Source organism: Wyeomyia smithii, chromosome 2, assembly GCF_029784165.1.
Source record: "Wyeomyia smithii strain HCP4-BCI-WySm-NY-G18 chromosome 2, ASM2978416v1, whole genome shotgun sequence".
Taxonomy (NCBI): domain Eukaryota; kingdom Metazoa; phylum Arthropoda; class Insecta; order Diptera; family Culicidae; genus Wyeomyia; species Wyeomyia smithii.
The window spans coordinates 35,846,070-35,871,688 of NC_073695.1; the positions used below are offsets into that span (position 1 = coordinate 35,846,070).

Consider the following 25,619-nt stretch of genomic DNA (forward strand, 5'->3'; position numbering starts at 1 on the left):
TCAAACATAGCTTCAAAATAAAAATATAAAATTATTGTAGTCCTACGTCAACTATGCGGTCGTGTCTTGGATACCACCCTCCTACTATTTTAAAGAAACTTGAAGTTAATACGCAACTTTGAAAAAAATCCAGGATGGAGAGATGAAAAATATTTTTTTATGGTAGATTATTTTTTTATAAAAATTCTAATTCCAAAATTTTTCAAAATATTTGTATTCTGATGATTTAAAAAGATGCAGAGAGTCATTTTGAATCAAAAAGCTCTTGGTGGTTAACATTCTAAAGGCATCGGTTTTCGAGTTATTTTGAATTTAAGCACAACACTTGTTAATATTTTGGAAAATATACGTTTTTCTTTATTTGTCCTTGATTCTTCAGCAAAAACCATACGTTCATTGAAACGCTTGATCAAAAATATACAATTCATTCTTTGACAACAAGACGATTACCATTTGCCTATTCTTTTTTCAGTTACAAACGGGACATCTCGCATGCGACCAATTGACATTCCGTATGACCTCACACGGAATGTCGATTGGAAGTTATACGAGGAAATGATTTCAAAAGCGGTCGAGTCGATTCAACATCATCCACCACTTGAAGAATAAAACCTCCTCGCGGGCTTGATTCTCGACGCCGCGTTGCAAGCCCAAACGAAAAAATACCCCGGCGTGACGATCAAAGAACCGCCTCCCACTCCGTGGTGGGACAAAGAGTGCTCCGATGTCTACACGCAAAGATCCGACGCGTATCTGACCTTCCGGGATACAGACAGTGCCGACGACTTCAAAAGTTATTCGGAGCTTGATACCAAGCTTAAAAGCTTGGCTAAAGCAAAGAAACGCGGATATTGGCGTCGGTTCGTAAACGAGACGTCGAGGGAGACATCAATGAGCACTCTTTGGAACACAGCCCGAAGAATGCGGAATCACGTAACGGTCAACGAAAGCGAGGAGTCTTCAAGTAGGTGGATATTTGATTTTGCCAGGAAAGTATGTCCAGACTCTGTTCCTGAGCAAAATATTGTTCGCGATGCGTCTCCGGGTCACGACGCGATAGAATCACCTTTTGCGATGGCAGAATTTTCAGTTGCCCTCCTGTCCTGTAACAATAACGCGCCTCGGTTAGATAGAATCAAATTCAACTTGTTGAAGAATCTACCCGGCAATGCCAAGAGGCGCTTGTTGAACTTGTTCAATAAGTTCCTGGAGCAAAATATTGTACCGCAGGATTGGAGGCAAGTGAAGGTGATCGCCATCCAAAAACCAGGGAAACCAGCTTCTGATCACAACTCTTATAGGCCGATTGCAATGCTATCCTGTATCCGGAAATTGATGGAAAAAATGATACTCCGTCGCTTAAACCACTGGGTCGAATCAAATGGTCTGCTATCAGATACTCAGTTTGGCTTCCGCCGTGCCAAAGGGACGAATGATTGTCTTGCGTTGCTTTCAACAGATATTCAGCTGGCTTATTTTCGCAAAGAACAAATGGCGTCTGCGTTCTTGGACATTAAGGGGGCTTCTGATTCCGTTTCAATTGACATTCTTTCGGGTAAACTTCACCGACAAGGATTTTCTCCAATTTTAAACAATTTTTTGCACAATTTGTTGTCCGAAAAGCACATGCATTTTACGCATGGCGATTTGGCAACTTTTCGTAGCTAATTCGAAAAGTCTTCCCCAGGGCTCGTGTTTAAGCCCCCTTCTTTACAATTTTTATGTAAATGACATCGACGAATGTCTGGAAAATTCATGCACTATAAGACAACTTGCAGACAACAGCGTGGTCTCTGTTACAGGAGCCAAAGCTGCCGATTTGCAAGGACCATTGCAAGATACCTTGGACAATTTGTCTGCTTGGGCCTACAGCTAGGTATCGAATTCTCTCCGGAGAAGACTGAGATTGTAGTTTTTTCAAGGAAGCATGAACCTGCTCAGCTCCAGCCACAATTAATGGGTAAAACTATTTCTCAGGTTTTGGCACACAAGTATCTTGGTGTCTGGTTCGACTCTAAAGGCATCTGGGGTTGTCACATTAGGTATCTGATGAAAAAATGCAACAAAGAGTTAATTTTCTTCATACAATAACCGGATCATGGTGGGGAGCACACCCGGGAGACCTTTTAAGGCTTTATCAAACAACGATATTGTCTGTTATTGAGTACGGGTGTTTCTGCTTCCGCTCCGCAGCAAACACACATTTGATCAAACTGGAGCGAATACAATATCGTTGTTTGCGTATCGCCTTAGGTAGCATGCAGTCGACCCATACGATGAGTTTGGAGGTCTTAGCTGGAGTACTACCATTGAAAAACCGCTTCTGGAGCCTGTCTTCTCGTATTCTTATCAAATGTGAGGTCTTGAACCGTCCCGTGATTGAAAATTTTGAAAGGTTAATCGAACTTAATTCTCAGACCCGGTTTATGACATTGTATTTCAATCACATGTCCCAAAATATTAACCCTTCTTCAAATATTCCAAATCGTGTCGACTTATCAAATACTTCTGATTCTACTGTGTTTTTCAATACATCCATGATAGAAGAAACTCGTGGAAAAAAATTTTTCCAATAAATATCGAAACATCAACTGCGACAATATGTTCTACACTGACGGATCACTTCTCGATGGGTCCACTGGCTTCGGTATTTTCAATAACAATTTAACCGTCTCCCATAAGCTCGATAATCCTGCTTCTGTTTACGTCGCAGAATTAGCTGCAATTCAGTACACCCTAGGGATTATTGAAAAAATGCCCACGGACCATTATTTCATCTTTACGGACAGTCTCAGTTCCATTGAGGCTCTCCGATCGATTAAAGATGTTAAGCACTCTCAGTATTTCCTGGGGAAAATACGGGAACATCTGAGTGCTTTATCCGAAAAATCGTTTCAGATTACCTTTGCGTGGGTCCCTTCTCACTGCTCCGGGTAATGAGAAAGTGGACTCTTTGGCTAAGGTGGGCGCAGCAAACGGAATTTTACGCAATTGTACGTCAGAATACGATCATCAGTTGGCAAAATTCTTGGACCAAGGGGGAACTGGGAAGGTGGTTACATTCCATTATCCCCAAGGTATCGTCGAACCCGTAGTTCAAGGGATTGGATGTAGGTCGAGACTTCATTTGCATGATGTCTCGGCTCATGTCCAATCACTATGGATTTGACGCGCATCTCCATCGTATTGGGCTCGAGGAAGGTGGTATCTGTGCCTGTGGTGAAGGTTATCACGACATAGAGCATGTGGTTTGGTCTTGCCCTGAACACCGTGGCGCCAGGTCTAAATTAATAGCTTCCCTGCAGGCCGAGGGTAGACAGCCAGCTGTTCCTGTTCGTGATGTCTTGGCGAGCCTTGACCTTCCCTACATGTCCTCCATATACATTTTCCTGAAATCCATCCATGCACCAGTCTAGCCCCACTCCTTTCCGTCTACATCCAACTGAACCGCAAGTACACGTTTGGACCCCCGATCCAGAACCAGCAACTAGACCCCGCACGATACCAGCAACTAGAGGCCCGAGAAAGTCCATTTTCCAGTTCGTGTCTTGGTTTAGCAGAACATAACAAATAAGCTGCTCATTGTTTTTGGCTGTTTGAAGAACATCATGACGCCCCAACAACAAATCACCAGTTTTAAAACGCGTTTAATTTTAGTTTTAATCTTAGATTTTATTTCAACTCGTAGTCGGCAGCGAGGATAAAAAATTTGTCTTTAGTTTTTAAGATACTTTATGAAGTAAAAATCTAGATATAATTGGCTCCGTAAAACATTAACTTGTATTGTGCCGTGTCAAATAAACGTTGATTGAAAAAAAAAAACAAGACGATTGGTCGAACGGTTCTCAAGAAAAGAGTTAAAATGTTTCAATATATATAAATATTAGGGTGGGGAATCGTTATATGGAAAAAACGAAACTTGATAGCAGAAATCCAGAACAATTTTTTTTTGTTCTATTTGGGGCCCCAAACAATCCTAAATTTATCGGAAGTCGATTGGTTTTGTCTCCGCTTGGCGAATTACATCTCAAATTTATGTGGAGATTTGTATGGAAAAACCAGTTTTTTTTGTATTTTCCATTCTAAAGAGCTCAAAAAGACCCAAACCATACGTTTCATGACTTCAAATGGTAGGTTTTTTGATGCCCAACAACTTGGCCGAAGACGCTAAAGAGCTAGAGTGTCCCGAAAAAATACTAGAGCTGTTCAAAATTGATTATGTCAAAATATATGTTACAATTCATTTTTCTACCAACACTGCCAGTGTACCGGCGTCAGTCAGATTGACATCAGAAGTAACCTCTGAAACACGTTGTAGATTCTACCTATGCCTAGAATATTGACCTTAGTTTGTTTGCTTGATCCAGCTGAGCGTATAAACTCGTTACGACAGGTTACCTCTGATGCGAATCCTACTGACGCCGGTACATTGGTAATGTTGGCAGAAAACAAGATTTTCTGCATTTAATTCGACATACTCAACTTTGAACAACTATAGCTCTTTTTAGGGACATCCTAGCTCTTCAGTGCCTTTTGCATAGTTGTTAGGCATCTAAAAACTATACTTAAACATAATGTAGTGCATCATTAGAGCATTATTGAGTTCTCTAGAAAGGTAAATGCAAAAAAGTAGGTTTTCCCATATAAATTTTCATACCAATTTGAAATGCAATGCGCCAAGCGGAGACAAAACCAATCGAGTTCCGGTAAATTCAGGGTTGTTTGGGGCCCCAAAAGGACCCAAAAAAACTTGGTTCTGGAAAATCGATCACTTTGCCCCACACTATTGTGTATAAGACACGACCGCAAGGTTAACAAAAAAATACGACAACCTGTCTTATGTCTATATATTTTTGGCAACAGGCTTAGGACTCTATTGGGGTTAATCAATTTAATGTTGTAAAGCAGTAAACATCTGCTTCACCGGCTGCGGATTGAGCCAGTTTGTAGTGAAAATCAACCGAACTCTTGTTGCAGTGGACTGTTATACAATGAAGACTAAAATTCTGTATGCTTGCTTTCACACGTGACTACTGAGTGTTAAACTTTCGGTAGGCGCGTTTTTATGAACTGGAGCGAGAAAAACAACAGTAATAACAACAAATCGGTTCTAAATTCAAATCGTTTGTATGCTTTAGCGTCGGCAGTGCTAAAGAAGTTTGCCTTGTATCAACACTGATTTGTCGTAGTGTATTCAACGTAGTGTCTTGTTTTTCGATGCTACAATAGTTAGTATAACAAAATCACAATTATCTGCATTTTGGTGGATGCATAGGAAATTTTCCAATCGATTGCAGTAAGAATTTATAAAAATCCGTTGGAAACTGACTGAGTGTTAATCATTGAAAGTGGACAATTTTCGTGACGCTTTCGATGTTTCAAATTCGAGCTGCTTTCTTGTGCAGTTTATTTAACAAATTCGACTTCATATGAATGACTTCTGAATCCAAGCAAGAAAAATTTCAAGTTCACTATAAGGGGTAAAATCTATAGTTGATGGTTAGCTTAAGAAGCTCGACGCTTTCCATTATAGATAATAAGCCATCAAGCATCTCAAATAACCTTTTAGTGTTTAGTGACATGAAAATTCTAACACTAATCGCGTATGAGTTCGTTATGAGGAACATACGCTTGAGCAAACTCTATTAAAAACAGGCTGGCAATTTCTCTGTCATTTAGTGTCATATACATTCCAAAATCCTGAGTGAAAAAAAAAACTGATATGTACATTGAACAAAGCTGAGCTCAAATTGTCTTGGTAAATGCTACAGAAAAAAAAAAAAACAATGAGAAAACTTAACTAACAGATCTGTGTTTTGCAGAGGTACTAATTCTCAACTTTCAGTTAGAAAATTAGCGAAAATTTTTCATCTGGTTAGCGCCATTATAAAATAAACCTTTAAAATACAAGTTGCTTATTCGCTAAATTTACATTGGGTGGCATGATTTTTATGAAGAGAATAAATCGCTTCAAACCATACTGCTGTAGCTCTACCATAATTGAAGCTATGTGTCTATTTTGACATACATCGTTAAACAATGTAATTTATTGGTGAATGTACCAGATATTCAAATGTAAAAAATGGCAAAATAATACTACTCAAAGTCAGTATTTTGCTGAAAACTATAGTGTAGTTTAATTCTTAGGTATATTATTTCAATTGTGCATATATAGTTTTCAAATATTTATTGAATTTACCAGATAAAATGCGAAAAATGTTCAACCTCATAATGGATAGCAATAATCTATATGTTGTTGAAAAGTTAAAATGTAGAACGGTTTTGTGATCAGTATTATTTCACTGCCTCATAAGGAAATTAATGAGAAGTTTCAAGGTCGAATTTCCGCGTACCATAAACCAATCACATGCCAGCACACCATACACAGAAATAGATTTGCTGTTAAAAACGTATGTAAAATGAAATTTGTAAAATTTTGTAGATGGTTGTAGGGTTACTTTTTTTCCACAAGTTAATTTGAATCAAGTAACTGAAAGTTTTAGATTGATTGGTAGAGAAAAATCTATGCCGATAAATCTCTTGGGTGCATATACTTTCTTCACATCTGCTTTCATGTTCTCTAATCATGACAGACTGCGTATTTTATTGCTTCAATTTGCGTATTTGATTGCAAACTATCGAGGATAAGTTATAGATTAACACAGACACTAATCATCTGCACAGAGAATTTTTTTACTCTTTATAGAGCTTGCATTTTCCAAATTCCCACTGAAACTGCGCTTCTTCAATTTTATTAGATTTTTTGCGCTCCTCATTCTATATCCCCAAAAAAGGATTGCCTTTCAACACCTCCAATACACTTACCGTTCCGCCGCGATCGAAGTGGAGTGCACCGTCGTATTGTAGTAGCTGTTGGCATCAATCGGGTTTCTCGTCACGTTTTCGGATTCCTGCTGCCGCTCGGCGCCGGTACCCGCCGGGGCCACTGTGGTCGCCGCTGCCGCGTTCCGCTCGGTGAAATCTGAATCGTCCTCCGGTGCCGTTAGTGCGAGAGCTTTTATTTCGCTTCGGTTCCGACCGCTGACATCCTGCATATGTAATGAGTTGCCACCGGCAATTTCCATACGGATTGGCCGGGAATTACTGCCACTGACGACGGCAACGGTGGCAAAGCTATCCGTTGCACTCTTCGGGGGACTATTTTTACCGCCACCGTGCAGCTGGAAAGCCTTTTGCTGCAGCTGTTGTTGATGGTGGTGGATGTTAGCAGTTCCTGGTAGCTTCGCGCCTTCCGTTTTCCAATTATGATTAGCTTTTCGCAACGATAACTCTCCATCGATGGCGTTTAGGTTGATGGGTTTCATACCACCACCAACGTCGCCGTCACCATCATCCTCATCGCTGTAGGTTTTCATCGATATGTGCAAATCGGACATATCGAGTTTAGCGCTGAACGATGCGCCACGCTGGTACAGTACGTCCTCCTCCACGTTGGACGCATTCTCATCGGTTGAAGTAGTATTCAATTCTGTCAAATAAACGAGAAAAAAAATCTATGTTGAAATTTGCGTATGACATTGAGGACACAGTTTAATAAATATTTCATAAAATGCGCTCGTTCCTCGGAAGAGCGCTTCAGTTAATGGTTTCTGATTCTTCGATGACTTGACGATGGGAAATTTGTTCAAACTCCACAACCGTGCCTATCATCAACCATCTCAAATATATTAAAACAGTCGCGTAAACATTTTGTGCCTCGCTAACTGGGACACACCTGCTCCTGAATATCCCGGAATTCCTTTCCAACATCTCACACAAATATTTCCCCCACCCAAGCCTCTCCCCCTCGTTTCGTTCGTTGTCTGGCTAGGTTGAAAGTATTTTCACAACTCGCTCGAGGGCTTCATCAAGTATCAAAACAAGCCTAGCTTAGCTCCCGCTCGGTTGCTTGCACGCTCGCAAAAGCGTGGAAGGAGACGCTAATCCACCCAGCGCGAAAGTTTCTTCTGCATGCTGTGTACAGCTTGCCACTCTGGAGAATGTTTTTGTTCTCACTGTAGGACAGTCTCAACTGTCAGACGAATCGTGTCTGGTTCCGGCAGGCAGACAGTACAAGCGGCAGTCCCAGCGCAAGACATCCCGGCCAAGATGAATGTGCTGCAAAATTCAACAGCAGTGCTATCAACGGCATAAGTGGTTTCTCGTTCGTAGCGTAGAGGCTCACGATTTTTCCCCAAACACACCCGCACATACACACACACGTACAGGGGCAGAGGAAATCTAATTTTTCCCATGCCTGCAGCACGCCACCGTCGTCGTCGTCTTCCTTTTGCTGCTCCAAGAAGCAGCCTGGGAGAAGATTACGTGCGTAGAACCGCTAGTTGAGATGGGATTTTTCTTGCCTTGCGTGGATTTTTTTGCTGTTCTTCTAAAATAATTCGGATGCTGTTTTTTTCTAGCTGCTTAAAAGCATTATGTGAAAAATGCTCGGACTGCTTTTGTGATAATAGCATTTGGGTTAAAGCGAATATCGTGAAGTTTTCCATTATAAATACCGGCTTGGAAGGAAACATTCCCCATTAGGAGGATTGAGCACTTGCTCGACTCGAAACAAAGAAAATTTAACGGATTTGTGTGGAGAGTCAAGGCGCACTAGATTTGCATATACAAACAAGTTATCTGGGCTATGGCGAAAGGAAATCCAATTTTATTTCGAGTATACATTTTTGTTTTAAAACACACTCACACTGTAGTGAATGCAACGCGCTGTTATAATGGTATAATCTGCTACGTTTACTGGTATGACGTGTTTAAAAAGTGTGTCACTCCACTGTGACAGCATTTTCTGTTGGTCTTGTAAACTGGAGCATGCTCTCTTTTAAAAAGAATTATGTCTTTTTGTAAAGGCGAAAACAGCGGAACACATGGTTCTTATTATCAAGAGTTTTTAAAGTTATTAGTGAGTCAAAATTGAAACAAAATTAAATTAATTTTTAAACCCACTTTTCGTCTAAAGCATTCATGTTCATTCCTAACAATCTAAACAAAAACTCCCTGACTAAAAGCTTCTCGACCTAACCCCAGTAGAGCACCTCTACTCTACCTCATAATGCAAACAGAAACAATCAAGGTTGATATCAATGCAGCAATAGATCGATACAGGCCTGATTTTTTTCTGTTGAGAAGTTAATGGTGCATACATTATTTATGTCAACATTCTTGTCAACAAACAGTAAGCTGATTGCTGCAGCCTTACTCGTAGGTACACTGTGACGGTAGTAATTCTGAGCTCCAATCTAGCACTACATAATTAATGAAACTAATGAACTGTTTGGAATTTGACTTCCATTCCAGATATTACCTGGAGCTACAAAGTCACCCTAACCCGGACTATCACCCACAGGGAATCGATTTACTTCGAAAAGCGTTACAACTGTCACCTACTGTCACATATTAGCAAATAGGTCATGCGTCCCACGAATAAATCAGATATGAAATCAAAAGCAAATCGGAAAAAAGGTCATTTCTGTTGGTCGCCATCCAAAACCCAACCAGCTGTGAAAAGCTATTCGGTTCATTTATTCGTAGAAGATAGAGTGGTTTACGAGTTTGAAAAGTAATTTCGTAATCGGTATTAAGTTGCTATTTTTGAAATTACGTGGAGGAAACTCTTTCGAGCACAATTTGGATGCTCTTTTTCTGGTCTAAGGAGCATTTAAACTACCCTTATTTTCCAAAAATATTTTTACCTTTTTTATCTTCAAAAAACGGTTTTAGTTATTCTTAGCTTCTCATCACTTTTCGTCTTCTTTTTGATATTTGTAATGTTTTTCCTTTATTTACGTTATTGTCTTGAATTGATCTACTCCCATCTACCCCCAATTTAATCAACATTTATTTTCGATTTTGTCAGTTTTGGTAATTTTTCTGTCCCCAAGTTTTAAATTTGTTTATTGTTATTGAGCTTAAGAAACGTTTCTAGTTTGACAGTTATCGGAATATTTTTTTTAGCTATTTTGAGCTTAACTTTGGAATCATTTTTGCTCTCAACCTTTCCCCACCCTCAGAAGTATTTTCAGCGATATTTAGCTTTATTTGGGGTAATTGCTTTTCATGTCTACAGAAAGCGTTTTGCAGCAATTTCAGGTATTAATTAAGGAACCTTGTTTACGCTGAACTGACTCTAGGCGTTGTTTCTGTACGCCATACTTTCGTCGCCAAACCATACTTGCGAAATCGAGTTTCATTCTGACGCGGCTGATGTAGATTGCGAGAATTGCATGGGGGACCGTAAATTCCCGTCCGAAACTTTGTATGAGAGCAAAGATCGATTCCTTTATCAATCTATCGATATGATCTTGAATGTGACCCATTTTCACACCCAAGTCTAGAACATTCTCTACGCGGTGTAAAATAGAAGGACAATTACTCAAATAATATCGGTCGAACTTCTCTAGTGTACGTTATGACAAAGCATTTATTCGCATTTTTACTAAGTCCATTTCCATCATCTTCCAAAATTATCAAAATTCTCTTGAAGCAGTTTGCTCGGTTCATGGGAGTTGGCAATTAATTCATAACTAGGGACAGTGGTAAATCGCGATTTCGCGGAAGCCGCGAATTCCGCGAAATCTAGCTTCGACCGCGAAATTCACAAAAACCCGCGAAATGCCGCGAAAATAATAAAAAAACAGCAACATTCTATGACAATTATGAAACATTTCGATTTTCAACCTACGAAATTCATGAAAACCAGCAACAAGGACAAAGCTAAAGATTAATGGGCACCTAGATGGCAATGGTAGGTCGTTTTCTACGCAACCAATAACATGAAACAGTACTACAACCGCTTTCTTATAACACGATTAAAATAATCGACAGTGAGATTGGTGTTAAAATTTTGGCAGGTATTCGAATCGCGGACGTTTCCTGAATTTTCCCGGTTGGCAATTTAATATTTATCGATTTCCGGAAACTCGGTAGATACGGAACGCAGCGTGAGCCAGTATAACATGAATAAAACGTGCCTAACGACACCACAATATAACTGAAAATAATTTGACACAGCACGTACTTTTAGTTAGTAATGCAAAGAAATTATGGATTGTGCGGTTAAATTATCGTACAATAAATTAAATAAGATAGTTGTTTCTTGTTTTTTACCAGAGAAAAATCACTTTATTCAGTATTTTCTAAAGAAAAAGGGTACCGCGAAACTACCACGAAATTCGAATATTTTCTATTTTGCCACCCGCGAATTTTCAACTTCTTTGCCGCGAATTACCACTGTCTCCATTCATAACCATTATGAATGACAATGTATCCAGATGGCTACCCTGTGGGACACCTGACAGAACACCGAAAGTGCTAGATGTTTTGTCGAAAACCTTGACCTATTGCATTTTGTCCTGAAGACATGTCTTTATTCATGCCAACAACTTTCCATAAATACTGAAATTGGTTGCGAATCGCACCACATCAAAAACTTTGCTCATGTCCGTAAAAACGACTTGATGCCCTTTCGATATAAAATTGGTGACCATAGAAGAGAATTTAAAAACACCGATTTTAAAAACGTTTTGAAAGTTCTGAGGTGATTGATGGTTTCCTTTCTAGTGTATAGAGTTCATTCTTAGTGATTTTAACTTCATTTTTTTGACTTTTTTGTTTCTTTCTTCCTTTTTCCATAACATTCGTTGTGATGTAATTCCCAATGTGAGTTAGGGTTTCTCTGGTCATTGCAACACATTTTTCAGTAATTTAGAGCTTATCATTCTTATCTTTCACAATTCTGGCTTTTTTTTGGCGAGTTTGTGCTTGATTTGGCACTCATTTCTGATTTTTGAGAACGTTAACATTTTTTGGTCTTTGGAAGAGTTGGTTTTTCTAGGTGGTTTTAGTATTTTGTCTCGTGGTCTCCGAAACTTATTAGTCATTTCGGAGCCCACAGCAGAGCTCGTGAAAGTGAATTGAACCCAGTTAGTCTAGAGGTAAGAGGCTGAAATTTGAATTATTGCTACAAATGTGCGATGAAAGCATCAGCAAATTTGAAAACTTATGGTATCAATAAATTTTTCTATTTTTTGTCAAATATACTAGCAAAATTGTGAAAAATTGTATCAGAATTGCTGAAAATATTTAAGATTAAGAGATATTTTCGAATAAGTCAGTTAAAAGGGTGTTTTAACGCTCGAATAAACTCAAACGAAAATAGGAATGCGAATTTGCGATACTTTTTTACGTATCTGCATCATCCGAGAACATCCAAATATATAAATTGAAATTAGAATAAAGAAAAACGATCAATTCACAAAAAGTAACAACTTTATAAAGTTGACGTCGCGGAAAGAAAACCTGTGGTTTGCAAATTGTCCTAAGCATTTACATGTAAATTCAGTTACGTTTTTATCTGCTTAAATCATTCTGTTTTGAATGATGCAAGATATTTTTTAACCACCGCTAAATGTTTTTGACGTAGAATTACGGCTCACGGTATCATACATAGCCCCAGTAACAATATTGGTTTTATCATAGTTTTATAGCGCTTAGAACAACCAAAAAACGCTATAAAACTTTGATAAAATCAGTTTTGTTACTTGGGAGGGGTTCATATTGAATAACATAAAACATCGAGAGTGTCACGAAAAATTGTATATTTTCAGATGCTCAAAACTCATTCAGCTTCCAGCCGATTTCCTTCATTGTTACAGCAAGCGATTGGAAAACCACTTATGTACCCGCTCAAATGCAGAAATGATTGCAGTTTGATAATTAGAACTATTGCACTTTTGAAAATAGTAGAGCCTTTTTGAAACCCCCACTGTGATCTCTGATTGGTCGCCTAGTTCTTGGTTTCTCTATCACAGAATATTATATTATACCTAGTTAACCGAGAATGTTTCATTTAGGCTATATGAGAGTAAGCTTCTGCTCAAACCAATCAGTTTACTAGTGGATGGCCACTAGTACGATTTTAACCAAGTAGCAGAGGGTAACAGCAGTAGCGGCAGCAGATCGCAAAAGTTATCAAACTCGAACCCGACCTTCACCAGTTTGAATTTTTTTTAAAATGTCGGGTAAATATTCGGGCTCAGGGCAAGTTCAGGTTTAACCGAAAAAAACAATTTGGATTCCGAAGGTCAGGAACGGGTATGAGAGCCCGAAACTCGGCCATCTCATATAAGCAAAATAATGTCTAATATCATGCTGTAAAGACCACTCATATGTCATGCTCAAATTGGTATAAAAATCGATTCCCCCAAAAAAACTCAGGTTCAGGTTTAACAATTGCGGGTTAGGATTTCACAGATTTAAAATGTTTGGATTCGGGTTTGATCGAAAAAGAAAATTTTCGGGCACGGGCTTCAAGCCCGATCATCTGTAACAGCAGCGTCAGCGGTAGGGGCAGCGACACCACTTTCGTTTGTAAAAACCTACCTTTGTGTGGTAACGGCAGCATCAGCGGTAGCTAGTGAAAACAGCTTTCGATTGGGTTATCAGATGAGTGCCTTCCTTATTCGTGGAAAGCACAGAGATGCGATTAGCACCATAGCTGATTTTATATTAAACTGCAAATTAGGGGCCATCCACATACCACGTGGACAGATTTTGAACGTTTTTGACCCCCCCACCTCCCCCCATGGACAACTGCTCATATAAATTCTGTTTCTTTTGTATGAACCGCGGACATAACATATAATCCCCCTACCCCCCAAGCTGTCCACGTGGTGTGTGGATGGCCCCTTATCCTTTTGAGGACAAATTAAACACCTAAATAAAGAGTCAACATTTTCTCGTACATTCATTACATTTCATTCAGAATGTTATAACGCTTTGGCAAATACGGTTGTAAATTCGACTTCATCACCATGTCCCAACATGAACTGTATTCTCTTTTCCTTCTGCAAAATGCAACACCCAACAGCAGCGTAATGAAATATTGCACAACTGAGTGTGGCATTTTCTGTAATCTGCTCCCACACATCTCTCAAACGCTTAATAAAGCCTAGAAAATAGTTAAGTCTTAACTATAAAAATACTACAAGGTATACAGCCCTAGGGTTGTAAGAAATGATGACATGGGACTAAACACTGTAATTAGGGGATTTTTTATTACAAAATATACAGAGTCTGCAGACAGAATCAATGTGTTTGCTCAGCGACTCTACGTATTTTTATTTTCTGCCTCCCCTGGAAATCAATTTTTGAAATATATTCAACAACACTCGCAAGAATATCGTTTATATCTGATGATATTATGCCTGTAGTATTTTTTTGTGCAAACAACATGTATTTGACAAGGCACAAGCATATCGTGCTTGTTGAAGAAGCACCAAGAATTTCTCGTAATGCGTTCAAATCAGAATTAACTCTATATCATCAAAAAACAAATCCAATAATACTTACGTTACCATAATGAATGGTTTTGTCTTATTTAACTCTGATTAAATCAAAGCTATAATATGGATCTTACTTTCAAAATGATATGGAAGCTCTTACAAAGGTTCATCAATGGCAAACATGAGAAAAAATTTTAAACAAAATTATTAACAAGTTCCAGCAAAACATCGTAGCCATCAACAATTCCATTTTTGTTTTTTGCTTAACTTTTTTTTTTCATTTGCCTACAACTACATTCGCTGAAATATGAAGACAGCTAATATACGTTTATTATGGTAAAGCTTAGAATAATCTTATATCATCTAACAATTTTGAAATGTAAAAAGAGATTCTGAATAAATCTTAGTAAATAAATAAAAAAAGCACAAGCATTCGCAGGCTCTTACTCTTCTATAAATGTATATATTTAGGAATTCACTCTTTCGATACTATCCGGTCACGATTATTTAGTGAATATAGGAGATAAAATTAAATAAATATCCGTTGCAAAAGTTTACAAACCATGTTGAGTAATTTATGGTAATCATATTTATGAGATAAACTTTCAATCACCATCAACAGCAGCATTGCAGTTTTTCCTCGATTGCACACGTATAGAAATGTACGAACAAAAGCGTACCACTGCACAATGGTCCAGAAACCAAATTCAGGGTGAAATTTGGGTCTAGAGCTCTATAGCAACATTTTAGAGAAAAGCTTTCTTCTAAAAAGTTGTTACATATGATGTACGAGAGTATCACTAACCACCCGAGCATACAACCCTGGATCGCAGCTTGATCCACTGCACAACTGATAGCGACGGGCGAAAAGGCTGGCGGGAGCTCGGCACATACTGGCAGCGTACGTGCTGATCTATTGTCATCATCATTTGAATCCGAAAGATAGCAGACGGCCACGATAAGAGCGTGAGTGGCACTCTCATACGATCACTGGCATGGGAGCTGGGCAACTTCACAAGGAGAAGCGGAGATTGGAGTTAAAAGGTCCAGAGCACAATCAAATCTAGTCAGTTCGATTGCAGATTATCGCCAAGTAGAGACGCTGGCTAACGCGTCAACTTTACTTATTGTTCATTAGTCGTTTAATATAAGTAATATGCGTAAGAATAAATGTTAATTATTTAAATTCTGTTTGAATATATCCGCCGCGTTTTATTTCGGCTACGGTAATCGCGAATGGTGCTATAATTGAGTGGTCATAGAAGATAGTGTGCTGGTAATTTGGCCCAGAGAGCCTTCCAACTTTCCTCCGCTTATGCATCGGTCGATGTAGGACTGGACTGCCTCACCGCTATCGAAGTCATCCGGATGGATAGCAGCCAGTAATCCTACACATGATAGAGCGCTTATTGAAAAATTATCAAAATTTAGGGTGACCAACATTTTCGATGCAATCAAGTATCTAACTTTTTTATCTTTGTAGATAGAAGAAAAATTTGTTCTACAATAATATAGCTCCATTAATTTTAAGTAACTTTGTAAAACAAAGTTTTTCTCCATCTTTGAAAACAACCGATTTATATTGAAAAAACACATTTCGCACTCCAACTTTTTTTTTTTGATCTCAAAACTGTCTTTCAACGACTTTTAGAGCTTTTCAATAGAAACAATTTGCAATACTATCATCGTAAACATCTCAATTTTACTCAAAGTTATTGATATTTTTCATCAAAAAACATGCGTTTTTTATTTGTATGTCATTCTTTTTGGGGCAAACATAAAAAATATCTCTTGGTTTCATTTTGAAGGGCATACTTGACTCTATAAATGGAGGAATTTTAAAAAATATGTTATTTTTTAAATATGAGTAAATTCAATTAGCTGGATTTATCCTGAATTTTGTAGAACAAACCATTTTTAACAACTCTTCTATATCCATCTCAAAACTTAAATCACTGCTCAATTATTCATCTCATGACGCACCCATATTCATCACACTGTTAATCATGAATGAATCACATTATGAATGAACGTAGCCGCAGACCGTTGTAGTAGGTTACCTAGGAATCCGCTGTTGTTGTTTATGTGCAAAATTGGTAACCTAGGTAACCACTGCTATGCTCTCGATTTATGTCAATCATGTCGGAATAACACAGTGCAACAATTTTTTGATTTTTTGATGAAGTTTGATGCGAAAATAAATTTCCCGGAGTTTGAACATATTTCAACTTAAGGGGCAACAATGGCGCCATTTTGAATTTTTGAGAAACTGGAAATTTTTGATTTTTTTCGACGCCATTTTGTTTTAAGACCAAATATCAAAATTCTAAGAGTTTGTCCACATATTAGCATCTTTTTACCCATCATTAAAAAAAAACAGATCTCAAATCGGACAAAAACTGAGCTCAAAACGGTGATTCTACGAAACCGGTTTTGGCATAGTTTTAGTGTATTTCACAAAACAAAATAATCTGGATCATTTCTGAGCATTATTGGTAATTCGCTAATATCTTAAAGTGGTTGTCAAATTTTATCTTATCTTGAGTAAAAAGTCTCAGAAATCGAATTGTAGGTGTCTGATCTACGTAAAATGTCAGCAAAATGTCGATTTTGCCCCAATTCCCCTACAATACAAGAATAGGTTTATATGCTGACATTTTACGTAGATCAGACACCTACCATTCGAATCCTGAGACTTTTTTACTCAAAATAAGATATAATGATAAATAAGTAAAATGCTCGTTTCTGGAAAGTCTCTCCAGAGATTTTTGTTACGTAACGCTGATCTCATCTCCCCTCCTCCTCTATGTAACAAATCGTAACGCTCAAGGATACCTTGGGACGAATGACCGTTTAGGGTTCAAGTCCCTTCAAAAGAAATCAATCAATCAAACTCAAGGATATCCCCCACCTCCCCCTGTGAGCGTTACGTAATTCATGGACGCCGCCTTTGCTAGTGATGAAAAAAGCTTTGGTTTGCTGCTGAACAAACCCCGTTGTATCCGTATAGAGCAATACGCTGATTTTGTTTTCTGAGGTAGGTGATTGAGATAAATGAGTTTTCGAGTGCAGATGCCCGACTATAATATCAAATTTAAAGCTTTTAAGTGAGTTTTTGAGGATTCTACTTTATGAGAAATCTGAAGTAAACTAAGAAGAATCCATTTCATGGATTAGTAGATTGGTTAAGTTAGGAAATATGCGTATTTTCCTGTTTTCAATTGTGTTTGCATGTTGTATAAGATGAATATATAGGCTGAGATGAATAATGGAACATTTCCCCTGCTTCACAATCAATTGACTTCGCCAAGTTTGGTGAATGTTTACCGTTTACTTCTTGTCCAGCATGAGAGCTGCGTGTAGCAATGTTTTGCACTACACTTTTCTTTCAGCTGAGCGAAACAAGAGTGGTGAATCACTCTAGAGAGAACACACAAAAGTACGCCACGATGTGCACTGCTGAGATAACTTTAATAGCACCCGAAGAGCAAACATGCGTGATGGGCGGCTGGTTTTTTTATCAGTTTCGAGATACAAAGAATATAATGCACTATTTTTTCCTACCTAGATTTTCTTCTCATACTTCATTATATGCTTAAGAGACACACAGTAAAATCACTGCAGTGAGTTCTGTTGTGTAGTTATTATCATAGCATAAAACACAAGAAGGTTGTATGCAAAGCCACGACCGCAAGGTTGAAGTAGAATACTTTTACAAGAAAGATAACCCGGCTGCTTGCGTGTCAGTCATTTTTTCTAGTAAATAAACGTTGACCGTTCAGTGGCAGTATTGTAATTTCTTTTTGTCTGATATTTTGAATGAAGTTCATTGAATATTTTTAAATTTTGTGCAAATGAGAAGTTGAAGTGCTGCCGAATTGTAATATGCACATTTAATACGACATCATTAAACGGGAACGGAACAAAGGCTACGGTTATGCAGAACGCGAATGCCGGCGCGATGCGATTCGCCTTACCGTGGTGAAATGTACAGCTCTTTTTAAGGCGAAGTAGAGCTATACATTTCAACAGATTTCGTCTTGCCGAATCGCATCGCGCCGTTATTTGCGTTCTGCATGACCGTAGCCAAACACTAAGCGACGCAAACACGTAATAAAAGTCAGAGTATGCATGTAAATGAAGATAATTAACTTTGGATTATAGCGCAAAACGAGAAAATATTAACTCTTCAAATAATCATTTGTGTTCAAATTTCAGTTGTTCAATTTAATATCGGATGAAATGTTTGTTTATTATCTGATGAAGCTCTTATATAGGCCAAATGATGCATTCCCAATTTACTAGGTCCATAACTCTGCCGACCGTGCTTGGGAAAGCGCGGTATAACGACCAATCAGAGGTCGCATTTTGTGTTTTGACAAGGCTTAAGAGTTTTCAATAGTACAATAGTTCGAATGATAAAATTGCAATTTCATGCATTTGGTAGGAATCTTAGAAGGTTTTCTAATAGATTGCTGCAAAAACGAAGGAAATCCATCGAAAACTAACCGATTTATTAGCATCTGAAATTTTTCTCACTTTTTTCAGTTTTAGATCTTCATTTCACATCCCTATGTAGCTGAACTTCCTGAGAGAAGTATTCTAATTCAAAATTAAATTTTCAGTAATTCATTTGTTGTCCTTATAAGGACAATTGTTCAATTTATCATAGGATGTAGTGTTTATCTTACATCTCTGTGTTACCTTGATAGTGAGGACTAAGGCGCACGGTCAACACAATGAGAAAGGTGTTTTCACATTGAAAACTAGACACGGCTTTACTGGAGGAAGTGTTGGCAAATGCATCTGACGCTAATACCACCGCTATCATACGAAAGCGCGTCGTTTCATGTGGGGAATATCAGCAACGAAAAATGACGCGCGTCTAAGCATAACCCGAACTGTTTCGCCGTGCTGCTCCCATTTACCTTTACATTGGCCTCAGGGAAGTACCGGCTGCATCTGCATCTACCGCTGAGGCTGTCACTATACTGCTATTGGTACCAAAAGCTATTAACTCTTCAAATAAGTGTTTTATTTGTTCTCAAAAGAACAATTGTTCAATTCAAAATCGGATTTACGCAATCGCATCTCTGTAATATTACCGACAATAATATTCTTCTGAACAAACCGATACAACTTTCCCATTAGGCCTCTGCCATAATAGACGCGAAAAGCGACGCGAACCGATTCACTCGGCTGTAGGTTAATGTACAGCCATCAGTAGAGGTGTACATTAACATACGGCCGAGCGAATCGGTTCGCGCCGCTTTTCGCGTCTACTATGGCATAGGCCTTAGAGAAAGTTGCTGGCTGATGTATTCACTTCATGCAAGCCTGCTGCTGAGCAACTGCAACGCTATCCGTAGCCATGCCACAGTTGTGGCCGCCATTGGTATCCGCTGTACCTGCATTTGCTGGCCCTGCTGCTATCGATGGTGAGATCCGCTGAAACTGCTACGCTTATCCGCAGCCATGCCACAGTTATGGCCGCTATCCGCTATCGATGGTACCCACTGCTCGCTCCCGCTGCTGCTAAGGGAGGACTGCTGTCGTCGCTGTTCAGAACTATTATGAGCGGCTTCGACTAAAACAGGCTCTTATATAGGGATGAAAATAGGAATGAATTATTTTTCGTACGTGGTGGAATGATATAACTTGAAAAATATGTGTGACTTCATTCCGGCTCAGAGCGATCATTTGATAAGCTCCACCTCTTTTTTCAGTTTCTAAAGTTTTTCCTCAGTTTCGTAGCACGGATGCACAAAAATGATTTCTTGTCGAGCCGGACCGATAGCACTCTCATTGAAGCAACAAAATAACATGTTTTGTGTCGTGTTGTGCAGCTTGGTTGAAGAAAATGTTCCCGTCCCCATGTCGCATGTAAGCAGATTATTGCGTTCAGTAGATAGTGTATCCAGCGAATAAACACCGATGGTGCTCTCACACACGCAACGGTTTTAACCCGTATCTTATTGCGGTTTGTAACATCAAGCGATTTCGTTTGCTCGCTGTTGCGTGTTGCATCATGTTGCAACTTGGCAGCTGGGAGACGACGAAATTCTGTTTATGCTGATTGAATTCTTATTAGCTCTGCATAGTCGAACTAACTGCTTTTGTGAATGCGTACTAACAGGGCAGTTTATTATTCAATGTCGGTTATGCTGATCGCAGCCTTTGCGCTGCCCCTACAGTGGGGGGTTCACTAAATAAAGTGAAAATTGGACAACTACAACATAATTTGATTGCATCCCGCACAAAATGTCTGCTAGTGTTGATGCCAGAAAATTATTAACCTTCAATTATTTTTTTATTTGCCTTAAAAAAAAGCATTTTGCGGTTCAAAATTGGTGAGCTGCCCTAACATTGGTGGAATTAAGATACACGGACAACATGCACTGTGGAAGCTATTTCACATTCAGTAAATTAGACGGGTGCGACAAATTTGAATTGCTAGGATGCAACACAGAATGCTTGTTTGCGTTGACAGAAATTATTAACTTTCAATGACTTGTTTATTTGCCTTAAAAAAGGTATTTTGATTTCCGAAATTGGATTTCCTGATGGCAATCATCATGCTGCCCCAACACAGGGGGAATAATGGCTGTCTGGCGACACACGCTGAGAAAAACCGCGCTGCTCCTGAGACGTGGTGACCAACCACAGGGCTAGTGCTGCTGCTAAGGAAGGACGACTGCTGTTGTCGCTATCTAGAACTATTATGAGCGGCTCCGGCTGAAACAGGCTCTTATATAGGCCAAATAGCATGTTTTGAATTGCAAGGTATATGATCCTGTCGACCGTGCTTGGGAAGCAATCATATAACGACCAATCAGAGGTCGAATTTTTCGTTTTGACAAGGCTTGACTATTTTCAATAGTACAATAGTGTGAATAATAAAATTACAATTATCTTATTTTGGGAAGAATCTTAGAAGATTTTCCAATCTATTGCTGCGAGAACGAAGGAAATCCATCGAATACTAACCGATTTATTAGCATTTAAAATTGGACATATTTTTCACTTTTTTCGGTTTTAGATTTTCATTTCACATACCTATGTAGCCGAACTTCCTGAGAGAAGTATTCTACTTCAATATAGTGTGATTGATCCCGATAGATTACTTTTATAACTAATACTAATTTAAATTGATACGCTGAGGGAACAGAAAGAGTCCTGATTTGCGTTAGCCTCTCTGTCAATTTAAACAGTTATCAGTTTCTTATGAAATGAACCAATGAACACCAGACGGGAAAGAAACTCGTAATCGAACCCTTTTGACAGCGAAAATGTTTATCGTTATTCAATGATAGTAACCGAAAGGAATCGAACGACAATGAAACAATTTGATTCGGCAGTACTACGCAAAATATTGTTAATATGTTAAAGATAAATATCCAGTTTCATTTCAATGATTCGAAAACGTGGATCCCTGCCTTCAACTAGGAAGTCTGGGAATGCTATTGTGGGTTCCTCCAAATTCGTGAATTATCATGCAGAGTGTAATGGGAAGTTAAAACTCTTGGCTCTCTTGGCATCCCTCCAAAACGTTGTGGAGGCTCTGAAGCATTGTTTGACCGGTATTATTTACAGAGATCAGATCTCTTTCAAGGATGGAAGGAGCTCCAGCAAAAAAAAAGCAAAAGGAAAAGAGGCCAACGACCTTTTTACCTAGCATTCAAGGAAATGTTCGAACTGGAAGCTCAGTAGCAAGCACAGAAGCTCAACTGTCTCAGAAAAAATAGACTGAGATTGAGAAGAACTGAGTTCTTACGATTCACTTTACTCATGGCTCTTTGGTGATCGCGTATTTAAAATATTTATTTGTCATTGAACAGATTTCAACTGTGTGATTATAGAAGCGCTCATTTTTTTCTAAAAAAATATCGAGATTGTTTAGTTTGGTAGGTACTAGGGCGGTTCGATTTGTAGGGGATCAAAAAATCGCTTAGGCACATATGATTTTCGGATTCTAGGGATCAAAATAAGATACTTTGCTCAAAAAACCATACCTCTAAAATGAATTCTGATGTCCCTTGTACTAACGTGTAGGTACCCAAAAGGTCAAATTTCAAAAAATCCTGTTTTGACCCATTTAGAGTGCCCCAATCGAGTCCAAATGTATGACCGACCCCCACTAACTTTGGAGGACCGACCCACCCATGCTAGTGTTACCCCCCTGGGACCCTCCTAGGGGGTCTCCCATACAAAAATATAAAAAAAATATCAAAAAATCACCATTTTTGGCACTTTATATGTCAAAAATCAGTGAAATGGCTACTATTTTTCCGCACAAATGAAGTTTCTAGGAAAAAAATGTTTTTTTTTTGTTTTTGGATTTTTGTTTTCTCCTGCTTCGCATGGGATTCGGTCCTGAGTCTTCAGCACATACATACACAATTACACATATTTCTGAGCCATTCTCATTTCAGATGGCGTTTGCAGTTGGCGTCCTTTTGAACATAAAATCGTATATCACTCTGTTACATCATATGTAATATTTTTATTTCGACCAGTCAGGCGAGCACCGCTGGTATGCTACCACAACGGCTACCACGCACGGACGCTCCGTTTCCACTGTTCCACGCACACTGTAGAACCAGAGTGAATGAATAGAGTGACGCAGAGTCTGAAACCAGAAAAACCAAACGAACACTGCAAAGTCGGGTGTTTTCGTCAATGAAATAGTCTGCTGGGAGGCAACAAAAATCCATCCACTGTTCCTCACAATCGGATTCTTCGGAAACCGAAAAAAACTCACATTCCTTACTGTTTTTTGTTATTACACAAAACGCACTTCATTTTATCTATCTCTATCAAACTTTATCAAACGAACTTGTTTTAAATTTAAATACAATAACTATCTTTTCACTCTGACAATAACAACACTCCGTTGAAGTCAACTGGAACTTGAGCAAAAAGGGGCTGCCGGAAAAATATTTTGGTGGATACATAAAAAAACCGTGTTGCTGTTTTGACTGAATTTCTCTCTGCGTCACTCTATCTATTCACTCTGTGTAGAACTAGTGTAGGTTTCGTATAGGATAGAAACGTCAACATAAATCATTCTACATCGTCCGCCAAAGAGTCAACACCTAAAATAAAAACCTGAAAGTGAAAGTGAAAATTGTTAAAGTCAAAATATATTTTTTTTAGTTTACAATGAACCCGCAAGATGAAATAGCAACAACATCATCAGCTATCGAAAACTCAATGAGTCATATACCCAAGCATGATGTTGCTGTTTTTGGTGTGTCTTCTGATTTGAATGATATTAATTTACCAACCGATCTGGATATCTTGAGATATTATTTTTACTTAAGCAAACGTGCAAAAACAGAACAAAAAAAGTTTTCATATAAACAATTCTCTAATCACGTAACAGATAGGTTGGTTGGAATTTGGGAAAAACTTGGTATGGAAATAACTTCAAAAAAATATGTTGCTGTTAAATTGAATAGATTGGTTGACAAATACCAAGCCGAAATTAAGAAGACGAATAGAGACCTTTTAGTGTTTACCGGTACTCTGAACGAAATTTTTTATATTGGAGCATGTAAATGCGATTTGCCGGCAGCGCAATGTAACTGCGGTTTGGTTCCAGAACGCCTCAAAGAGTTTATGCACGATCAACATAAACAGAGAAGACTAACAATTGATGCATTTCTGATGGAAATTGAAGAGCAAGGGACATCGTCATCAATGCCAACAATGCCAACATACGAAGATCCCGATGATACAACATACGTAGACGTACCGATGACGGTTGATGAAGATGTTATGAATACGAGTACAAGTTCACAATACACAGAAAGATACGATTGTTTTAACTTTGCCTTGATGTGTAACAGATTTGGTGTGTCTGATAGAGTAGCGTCAGCATTGGCAACCAGTCTTTTCAAAGATTTTGAAATGAAAGATCAGCATGGCGAACCTCTCATCATGGATAAATCGAAAGTTCGTAGAGAAAGAGAGAAATGCAGACGAATAGTGCTCCGCAAATAGTTTGATGATTCCAGTTTAATAGCGTTTTCATTCGACGGCAGAAAAGATGATACTTATACGAGAGAAAAAATTGATGGTAAGTATCATAGTAGGATGGTAAAAGAACCTCACCTTGTTATTTTGAGAGAACCGAATTCTCGATTGATTGGTTACGCAAGACTGGTAGAGGAAAGTGCTGAATACATAACAACAAAATTGAATGAATTTTTCAACGATAAAAACATATCTCTGGATGCATTGATTGGCATATGCACTGACGGTGAGCCAACAAACACTGGCACACACGGTGGAATTATACGAAGATTCGAATTGCTGCTAAAAAGACCATTGCATTGGTTTGTTTGCCTTCTACACTTCAACGAACTTCCGTTTCGACATTTGTTTGGGGTTTTGGATAAATCACCCACCACTGGACCAACATCAACAACCGGGAAACTAAGCAAGCAAATTGAAAATTCTGAAGCTCTTCCGGTAAGTCATTGCTATCACTTATTTATTATAATTTTCTATCATTTTGAATGGTGAAATCATAATAAATTTATTAAATCATTATATATTTTCAGGTGGTGAGCGACTTTCAGAGAATTGCGTTGGAAAATATGCCTCCTGTTGCAGAACAGCACGAATATTCCACCGATTCGCAGTACTTATACGACATGGCACATGCAATTTCTAATGGCGTGGTTTCTGTGGATCTGACTAACATAAAACCAGGGAAAATTGTACATTCTCGCTGGCTCACCAAGGCCGCTAGATTATTACGATTATATGTGACATTGAAAAAACCACCTAAAAATTTAAGAATTCTGGTTGAATTTATAATTAAGGTTTATGTGCCAATGTATTTTAATATCAAGTATTACAGCTCTGTCGTGTACGGTAGTGTATTATTTTTCAAGTACATTACTTGGGCACAATTTCTGGAGCCAAATTTACGCACTGTTGTCAATCATGTAATTAAAAATAATCCATATTTTGCACATTCGGAAAATATCTTGCTATCAATGTTGTTTGATGATAGGAAAGAGGTGCGCGACTCTGCTGTCAAGAAAATTTTACGATATCGAGACAATGTTGAAGACCCATCGGAACTTAGAGAATACAAAAAAATAACAGATATAAACTTCCATTGCTTCGATTACACGAAAATGATCGATTTGACTGATAAAAATAACGTACTTGAACCACCATTCACGCGAATCATTCCGTATGAAACATTGATAGCATATTTAAATGAAGATGATTCACCATTTACTGATCCGCATATTCCATTACATATACAAGGAACGGAACAACACGTTCAACTGCTAGCTA

General features: G+C 38.5%; 1 protein-coding gene across 1 annotated transcript in view; it reads right to left on the bottom strand.

The window, feature by feature from the left end:
* Positions 1-25,619, bottom strand: part of LOC129724507 (uncharacterized) — a 589,670-nt gene that overhangs the window by 211,812 nt on the left and 352,239 nt on the right. The window contains exon 4 of the mRNA XM_055679461.1: positions 6,826-7,489. Within this exon, the coding sequence (XP_055535436.1) occupies positions 6,826-7,489 (664 nt within the window). The remainder of the gene's footprint in view (positions 1-6,825; positions 7,490-25,619) is intronic.